At 42.3% G+C, this 9,492-nt stretch overlaps 1 protein-coding gene and 1 long non-coding RNA gene across 3 annotated transcripts in view; one reads left to right on the top strand and one right to left on the bottom strand.

Annotated features, from left to right (window-relative positions):
• Nucleotides 1-1,406: 1,406 nt before the first annotated feature.
• Nucleotides 1,407-9,480, bottom strand: LOC115518465. Of its 2 annotated transcripts, none has more exons than XR_003970274.1 (3): nucleotides 9,340-9,480; nucleotides 8,310-8,465; nucleotides 1,407-1,575 (listed from the first exon to the last, which is right to left on the bottom strand). It is a non-coding gene; the product is annotated as an uncharacterized LOC115518465 (long non-coding RNA). The 2 variants fall into 2 exon arrangements; XR_003970275.1 differs by lacking the exon at nucleotides 9,340-9,480 and adding an exon at nucleotides 8,607-8,979.
• BCAT1 (branched chain amino acid transaminase 1) overlaps nucleotides 9,078-9,492 on the top strand; it is a 102,146-nt gene continuing 101,731 nt past the window's right edge. Inside the window, exon 1 of the mRNA XM_030321946.1 lies at nucleotides 9,078-9,200. Coding sequence (XP_030177806.1) covers nucleotides 9,195-9,200 — 6 coding nt within the window. The 5' untranslated portion in view covers nucleotides 9,078-9,194. The remainder of the gene's footprint in view (nucleotides 9,201-9,492) is intronic.

Here is a 9,492-nt window from a genome sequence, read left to right as displayed (position 1 = left end):
GGCTAAAAAGGTGGATAAAGTTGAAGAACAGATTTACTATGTGTACCTGAGAAAACTGGAAGGATAGGGGGCTTTGTTTGGAGGATAATGTTTTCATAAAAATTTTAGAGGTATAGTAGTTCTGGGAGATGAGAAAGTCTAGTTCAATTGTGTCAAACATCAGTATGCATATCAGTCGGTTCAGGTGCTTGTTCAAATGCAAATGTTGCAGTCTTACCCGTACCCACCCTCCCAGCAGTTTTGATTCAGTAAATCTGGGATGGAGCCTGGGGTGAGCGTCTTCAAAAGGAGTCGAGGGTATAACTGTGTACATGAATGGCTTACTTAGAGTAAAAATAAAGATTTTCTAGATACTTGGGTGTTAGTTCTCATTTGAAGATGGAAGAAAATGACGATTTTAAAAGGAGATGAAAGTTGTGTACCGTATAAGGAAGTCTTCAGGCGTTTTGAAATGGAAGGTCTGAGCAGGCTGTAAATGATATATGTGTTAAGAAGTCATATAAGAGAGTGTCTTGAGCCTAATTTGATGTGTTTTAAACAAGATCTTTGGAACTTCCATAAAATGGTTTGGTTAAAGTAGAGAGTATTTGGGCAGTAGTGATTTAGTGAAGGTGCTTTATGGTATAGATAAACATCCTACAGAATAATAAAAAACAAAACAAACATATTAGTTGGGAGAAATTGAAGGCCATAATAATAACTAATGTTTACTGAGTATTTACTATGTGCTAGGCACATTACTTTACATGTAATAGCTCTAATTACTTTACATGTAATAGCTCTTTTGGTCTTCATGAAAACAGCAGGCTTTTTAATTCTCATTTTATAGGTAAGGAAAATAAGGTCAAGATAGATTAATATGTCCAGATGTCACACAGATAATAGTTAAGGGGCTATTGTCCAACCAGGAGATGATGAAGTTTGAAGTAAGGCATTCTAATGAGTGTTAAGAACAAAAGACAAATTTGAGAAATAGTGAAGAGAAAAGTTTATGGAAATTATAAATGATGAAATTGGTGGAGAGTGAAGGAAAGATAGGATTTGAAGTTGACTGGCAATTGTTCGGGCTACTAGTTAAAGTATACTGTTACTAAGAAACATAGGAAATGCAAGGGGAGCCTACCAAGCATACAACGTATGGTAGGGGTGTGTGTGTGTGTGTGTGTGTGTGTGTGTGTGTGTGTTTGCTGAGAAAAGGATTTGAGAGTAAATATAAGTTAATTATACATAAGATAAGAATTTCCTACTGAGTTGGAGATGCCTTTGGGTCAAACACATGGGAAAACACATGGGAAATATGAGTAAAGAATTCTTGAAGCAAGTGGCACTGGACTGTAGATGTAATTGAAGCCAAAGAATACTTTCAGTGGTAGTAATAAAATACCTGACCAATAGCAGCAAGGCAATAAAGACATTTAATTATCTCTTAAGACAAATATTTTGAAGGTGGGCAATTCCAGGGTTGGCAAGGTGGCTCAACAGCCCAGGCTCTCTCTCTGTTTTGCCATCTTCAATATATTGGTTTTTGATCTTGGGCGTGTCACTCATGGTTGCAGCATGGCTATTGGCAGCTCCCTGAAACATACATTTATAAACAACCTTTAAAATGAAGAAGGGGGGCGCCTGGGTGGCGCAGTCGGTTAAGCGTCCGACTTCAGCCAGGTCACGATCTCGCGGTCCGTGAGCTCGAGCCCCGCGTCAGGCTCTGGGCTGATGGCTCGGAGCCTGGAGCCTGTTTCCGATGCTGTGTCTCCCTCTCTCTCTGCCCCTCCCCCGTTCATGCTCTGTTTCTGTCTGTCCCAAAAAAAATAAATAAAAAACGTTGAAAAAAAAAAAAATTTAAAATGAAGAAGGGAGGGGCGCCTGGGTGGCTCAGTCGGTTGGGTGTCCGACTTCGGCTCAGGTCATGAACTCACGGTCGGTGGGTTCGAGCCCCGCGTCGGGCTCTGTGCTGACGGCTCAGAGCCTGGAGCCTGCTTCAGATTCTGTGTCTCCCTCTCTCTCTAACCCTCCCCCGTTCATGCTCTGTCTCTCTCTGTCTCAAAAATAAATAAACATTAAAAAAAAATTTTTTTTTAAATGAAGAAGGGAATGGCACCGGCAAGGTCTCCTTCCCTGACTTTTTTGTTGTTTTTCTAATTAGAAGGTATGACCCTTCTTAGAAGCACTTAGATACCTCCCCTTAGGTCTCAGTGATTAGAACTTGATTCCTTGGTCCTCCCTGGCTCAAGAGAGTATGAGAAAATAGGTATACTGAAAAGTAAAATGAGGAGCACCTGGGTGGCTCAGTCAGTTGAGCATCTAACTCTTGATTTTGGCTCAGGTCATGATCACATTGTTTGTGAAATAGAGCCCTGAGTCCAAGTCTGCACTGGCAGGACAGAGCATGCTTGGGATTTTCTCTCTCCCTCTCTCTCTGTCCCTCACCTGCTTATGTTCAATCTCTCAAAATAAATAAGTAAACTTAAAAAATAATAAAAGTCAAATAAGATTGTCATTACTGCCTTGGATTAATAATCATTCATCCCCCAGGACTAAGCATATTTTGTGCCTCTGCCCGAGGGGGTGGGGGTAGGGGGGGAGAATCAGGGTTTTGTTCAAAGAAGAAAGGGAGGAAAATGGTCTTTTGGTAGTTTTGGATGAAGAGTAGATGAACTCACCCATAGAGAGCATTTAAATTTTTTTTTTAATTTATTTATTTTGAAAGAGAGAGAGAGAGAGGGAGAGAAACTGCCAGTGGGGAAGGGGCAGAAAGAGAAGGAGAGAGAAAGAATCTCAAGCAGCCTCCATGCTGGCAGTGCATAGCCTGACATGGGGCTCAAACTCACAAAACGACGAGATCATAACCTAAACTAAAACCAAGAATTGGACACTTAAACATCTGAACCACTCAGGCGCCCCCCACGGACAGCATTTTCAATGAAGGAGAAAAAATGTTGACAACAGACAATGAAAACCCAAGGGTGATCAATACGTAAAGAGTTATTAAGAGGTAGAGGAGGATATGATGGAATTGAAGAGGAATAGTCTGAAAATGTCCACTCTCAGTTGAGAACCACAGGTCTATAGAGCCAGTCTTCAGGAAAGACTGTAAGAAGACAATACTAGGTGAAATGGATCTTGAAGATTGGATATCATTTAGGCAAGCAAGCTGGAGGAAAAGAAGTTCCAAGTAGTGTTATTTAAAAGCAAGGAGGGAAGATTTCAGATGTGCGTAGGCACACAGCATGTGCTCTAGTCTGGCTCATGTTAAAGCATATGAGTGCGAGTTACATTCTTTTGAGTGGGGGGAAAATCTAATCAGAACTGAGGGCTAGGAAGATTACTGGCCATCTGTGTGTTGGGTGGATTGGGGCAAGGAGAGATTGGAGGCAGGGATAACAGTAATCCAGGGGAAAGGCATAATAAATGACTAAAGAAAGTAGGGCAATGAGAATGGGGACAGAGCAGGAAGGTTGTAAGAGATCTTGTGGAGATAGAATTGGGAAGGCCTAGTGATAGTTGGATGTGGGAGGCTCATATCTTTCCCTCCTGCTTTAAAAGCTATCCATGATGGCATGAACTGTATTCAACTTTGGAGCCTGGATGACTGGAAGGTTGCTGATGGCATCAGCAGAAAGAAGGAAGACAAGACAAGCAGGTTTAAGAGGGAAGATAATGTGCTTGAATTTGGAACAACTGGCTTGAAGTAAAGGTGATGAACCAGATATGGGCCTTTGGAAATAAAGTTCTGGAGATCAGGAAATAGATTAAAATTAGAGGCATAGTCTTGCAAATTATCAGACTAGAGGTAACAGTTGAAATCACCTAGGAACAGAGTATAAAGCAAGGAGATTTAAGGTCAGATTCTGGTGGGACCATTATCTTGTCCACATCTAGAAGGCCTGAGGAAAAAAGAATCGTGATCATAATTGAAAGAAAAGGACCTGTCAGAAAGACTGGAGATGGGGCGCCTGGGTGGCGCAGTCGGTTAAGCGTCCGACTTCAGCCAGGTCACGATCTCGCGGTCGGGGAGTTCGAGCCCCGCGCCGGGCTCTGGGCTGATGGCTCGGAGCCTGGAGCCTGTTTCCGATTCTGTGTCTCCCTCTCTCTCTGCCCCTCCCCCGTTCATGCTCTGTCTCTCTCTGTCTCAAAAATAAATAAACGTTGAAAAAAAAGAAAGACTGGAGAAAGTCCAGAATAGCACAGTATCATGGAAGGGAAGGATTTCAAGGAGAGAGTGGTCAGTTTTTTTTTTTTAACATTTATTTATTTTTTTTTTTCAACGTTTATTTATTTTTGGGACAGAGAGAGACAGAGCATGAACAGGGGAGGGGCAGAGAGAGAGGGAGACACAGAATCGGAAACAGGCTCCAGGCTCTGAGCCATCAGCCCAGAGCCTGACGCGGGGCTCGAACTCACGGACCTCGAGATCGTGACCTGGCTGAAGTCGGACGCTTAACCGACTGCGCCACCCAGGCGCCCCAAGAGAGTGGTCAGTTTTAAGAGTCAGGGTGGGAGGTGCCCTGAGAGACTGTAGAGAACTAGCAGGAAGATTTACAACATTCTTTCAAGAATTAGCTTATTTTTAAAAATCTGGAAGAGGGGCACCTGGCTGGTTCAGTTGGTAGAGCATACAACTCTCTATCTTGGGGTTGTAGGTTTGAGCCCCACTTGGGTGTAGAGATTATTTAAAAATAAAAAATCTTAAAAAAAAAAAAAAAAGAACCTGTAAGAAAGATTCCATAAATTCTCCTCATATTTTTTTAAATTTTTAAAAATTTATGTAAATTCTATGTCACACATGGGGCTGGAACTCATGACCTCAAGATCAAGAGTCACATGTTCCACCAACTGAGCCAGCGAGGCACCCCAGATTTTTTCTTGGCTAATAAGTGATGTGTTTTTAATATTCTAGAATTTCTATTGTTGTACCTTCATTTTATATCCTTATTAGTCATGGAAAATGAGTAGCTGGTACTTGTTCTAAGGTGATTAGGATTGAAAGATTCATAGGAGATATGTGGGGCATACACAGGAAGCCTCTAATGCTGGGCACTGTGCATGTATTAACTTGTCTCTCTCTCTTATACTTCCAAATTAACTGTTCCTTTCTTTATATTAGTGATTAGAAAAAAATCAATCTGAGTTTCAGAGAGATTAAATAACCTGCGAAAGTTTGTACATTACAAATCAGTGCAACTGGGGATACAAATTCAGATCTGCAGCTAAAGCCGGTGATTTTCCCCAATCTGTGTCATCCCTTTGTTTGATGATCATTTATTAAATAGCTCCTCAGTCTTCTCTTAACTTACTTTGGATATTGCTCTAGGATTAGGCTGGAGTCTGATTTGTTCTTTGAGGGACCTAAATAAAGAATCAAACTAAGAAGAAAGTGTGAAGTTGTAAAAACACTAATCTTTTTTTTTTCCCCCTTCGGCCAGAAATAGTTTATCCAAAGATTATTGAGGTATTTAGTGGCAGCTGGATGTGAAGGCTGCTACTGCTTCCATGTCCAACAAGAACTCTTTGGATAATTACCTTTTCCTTCCTTGGCTATCACCACTTCTGGGCATAAGGGATCATCCAACTTGGTTTTCCCCTACATTTGATGGGGCAGCCAATGCTCTCTGATAAAGTGAGTCTAATTTTACATGAAGATTAGGTTCTAGAAGATGTACAGTAAGGCTAAAAATAGGTCCAATGGGTGTAAAATGTCCTAGAAAACTTTATATATTTCCCATAAAGTACAGTATAAATGATTTTTGAATATTTAATTTAATTTAATCCTCTTAAATTTACTATTTGCAATTTTAATTTGAATATTTAAATTTTTTTGGTGTGTGTGTGTACATATATGTAATGGGAGATATATATGAAATATAAAAAGATAATACTTTGCAGTATTTTTCGTTTAAGAAATAAAGAGAGGAGTGATTTTGTTCCCCTAAATTGGTAGAGTGGAATTTTAGAGTACACTTCCCTCTACTCTTTATGACAGAAAACATCATTGCTTTCTGCTAACTTTTTCCCAAGTCCCAGGAACAGGGAAAATTTGTGAGTTTCCCTTTCTCTAGATAAGATTTAGTAAGAATCAGAAGAGAAATTCTGCAAGTAGTTGGTATATAATTTTCATAATGATAACAACAATAGACTGTTCAAACAGTGGTGACAAAAAGGAGTTGAGCTCTCTGGGGCTCTGAAATCAATCTCAAAGCTAGTGTGGGTATGTTAGAACTATTTTGTCTCCTCTTCAAGTATAGTTAAAGTCCCTGCCTACAGGTAAAGATATGGAATACATTAAGTTTGGAGAATTCAGCTGCCTTTAGTATCTTTTTTTTTTTTAATGTTTATTTTTGAGAGAGAGAGAGAGAGAGAGACAGAGCACAAGTGGGGGAGGGGCAGAGAGAGAGGGAGACACAGAATCCGAAGCAAGCTCCAGTCCCTGAGCTGTCAGCACGGAGCCCGACCCAGGGCTCTCACCCACAAGATGCAAGATCATGACCTGAGCTGAAGTCTGACGCTCAACCGACTGAGCCACCCAGGCACCCCTCGTATCTTTTAACTGTGACTTTCTTGAAGTGTAGTGCTGTTGGCAGAGTAACAATCTTGGTTGATGATGACCCTCTTCATTTGAAAAAAAAAAAAACATTTTGGGTGTCTAGGAGGGAAGCTTTGGGAGAGTTTACATGTAGCAATGAGGGAGAACTATGGGATCCTCCTCTCAACATTGGAGGGAAATGGGAGGGCAGACATAGCCAGATTGCTCTCATACTCTTCTGGATATGTTCATTCCCTAATTCCTCTTTCACTTCTACCTTCTTTTAAAGCTCTTTATATCACCTTCTCTCTTCCTCTATTGCTAACATCAAAAGAATCCTTAGGTAGTCATTGGATCTAGAAGTCATTGACAGGCATGCTCTAGAATTGACACATTAATTAATTCTGGTCTAATGTCCTATCATGCTCTTTTCCCTTTTCATGCCCTATTTTCTCCTCTTAAATTTACTATTTGCAACTTGATTCTTAAAAGTAGTATGTTTATGGAGATAAAATTCATATATCATACAATTCATCTATTTTAAGTGTATAATCCACTGGTTTTTAGTGTATTCACAGTTGTGCAATCATTACCACGATCCAATTTTAGAACATTTTAAAATTTATTTTTTAAAATGTTTATTAATTTATTTTTAATATTTATTTATTTCTGAGACAGAGACAGAGCATGAACAGGGAGGGGCAGAGAGAGAGGGAGACACAGAATCTGGAACAGGCTCCAGGCTCTGAGCTGTCAGCACAGAGCCCAACGCAGGGCTCGAACCCACTAACTGTGAGATCATGACCTGAGCCAAAGTCAGACGCTTATCGGACTAAGCCACCCAGGTGCCCCTAAGTGTTTATTTTTGAGAGAAAGACGTAAAGAGAGAGAGAGAGAGGGAGAGAGAGAGAGAGCTAGTGAGGGAGGGGCAGAAAGAGAGGGAGACAGAATCTAAAGCAGGCTCCATGCTCTGAGCTGTCAGCACAGAGCCCCACGTGGGGTTTGAACTCACGAACCAGTGAGATCATGACCTGAGCTTAAGTCAGGTGCCACCTAACTGCCCCTAATTTTAGAACATTTTAATCACCCCAAGAAGAAATTCTGTACCCATTAGCCATCACTCCCCATTACCATTGGCAACAACCATCCATTTTCTAGACATTTCAGAAAAATGGAAATCATACAATATATGGTTATTTTTGACTGTCTTATTTCATGTCTTATAATGTTTTCAAGGTTAATTCATGCCCTATGTAAGCATGAATCAGTAATTCATTTGTTTATTAACGAACGATATTTCATTGTGGAAATCAGTGCATGAACATTTTGCTACCTGGATTAATGTTTGTTTTCTGTTTCCCACGCTAAAATATGAATTCTATGAGCATGAGAACATTTTTGTTGTTTACTACTTTATGCCTAGTATTTTGCCCAGCATCTGATATGTAATAAGAGATCAATAAATTTGTTGAATGATTGAATCATGCATTCACCTAACCAACACTTGTTAAGCAGCCCCTACACACATTTTTGTTCAACACTGGGATCTGTCGTTACAAATCTACTAATCTAATGAAGTACTACTGTGCAAACACATAATTAAAAGAAAATTGAATTTAATAAAGGCTATGGATAAAGCACAGTGCACAGGTTCAAGTTTGCTTGAGAGACTCTGCAAAGACGTCCTAGCAAAGGTTTCATTTGAGATTGACAAAAATAGGACATTGCCAGATTGACGGAGAGAGCACCTCAACCAGAAGGGCCATTAAGCAAAGGCCAGGAGCCTGACCTGAGCCGTTGGGCATGGAAAAGTAGCAGTGCTGTATCTTTTGTGCTGCGGAGAGGGTCCCACAGAGGATGAACTGGGCCAGCAGGCAAGGCTCACATCAGAAAGAATTCTATATGCTCCCAGGATTAAGGATTATTCTTCCAGATACGCAAGAAACTGGCAAAAAAAAAAAAAAAAAAAAAAAAAAAAATGGTTGTATCTGAGGGTGGGCCGTGGGACTAAAAACCAAGGATGGGAGAAACCGAGGTTGGTAAACTCTTAAAAACCAGACACATGCTCTTTACATTAAAAACATACATTTAAAATTTTCTGCTTTCGATGACGGGAATCCACCGTAGAATTCTGAACAGGACTTTCGGGAACGTTACTTCGGGGATGGTGGGAAGTGAGGCGGGCGCGCAGCCAGTTTAGAGGGAGTGACAATCACGATCTATTCATTTCGTCCTTCTCCTTGGCATCCCCACACGCGGATGCACACTCACAGGCACTAACCGAGCGCGGGGTAACATGTGGAAACGTGTCTGCAACACTGGCACCCCCCAGGAGCGAGGGACGAGGGCGGCTGGGGAGGGCGCTGGGTCTGACTCGCGGTGCTGGGAGTGACTCTACCCTCTGGGGGCGGTCTGGGGGAAACACAGCCTCGAGACTCTTCCTGCTGATGCAATCTGCTAGAGAGAGAGCCGGCAGGCTCCGCTGCGGGCGGACCAGTCAGCAATCCCGCCCGCCACGTGTGGCCGCCGCCGCGCCGGCCCGGTGCCCAGCCATTCATTCCCGCAGCCGCCGCCGCGCGCTCCGGTCGCCCCCGCCCGCGCAGCCCCGGAGCGCCTGGGACGCCCCGGGCTTGCCCTGCGCGCCGTTCCAGCGCTCTTCACGGCCCGCCGAACCATGAAGGTAACTGCTTACGATTCTGCCTGTGTTTTGCAAAAACGTGGGCATGGATTGAGCCTGCGATCCCGCAGAAGCACAGTTGGCAGAAAGGGGGCGGAAGAAAGACGAGCGTGGTTCGTTTCCACGCAGACGTTTCGAGTACCTTCTTTGTCAGTCGTGGTTGGTCGACTGAAGTCTGATGCTCAGACCTTCCTTTTCTTTTCGAACTTCCTTCCTTTTCTTTTCGAACTTGCTCACAGGATGTCCCTCCTCAGGCTTTTTCACAGCCGCATTTGTGAACGGAGGTGGAAGACTG

Source organism: Lynx canadensis, chromosome B4 (genome assembly GCF_007474595.2).
Source record: "Lynx canadensis isolate LIC74 chromosome B4, mLynCan4.pri.v2, whole genome shotgun sequence".
NCBI lineage: Eukaryota > Metazoa > Chordata > Mammalia > Carnivora > Felidae > Lynx > Lynx canadensis.
The sequence above is the reverse complement of the archived record's forward strand: the minus strand, read 5'-3'. Positions and strand labels throughout refer to the sequence as shown.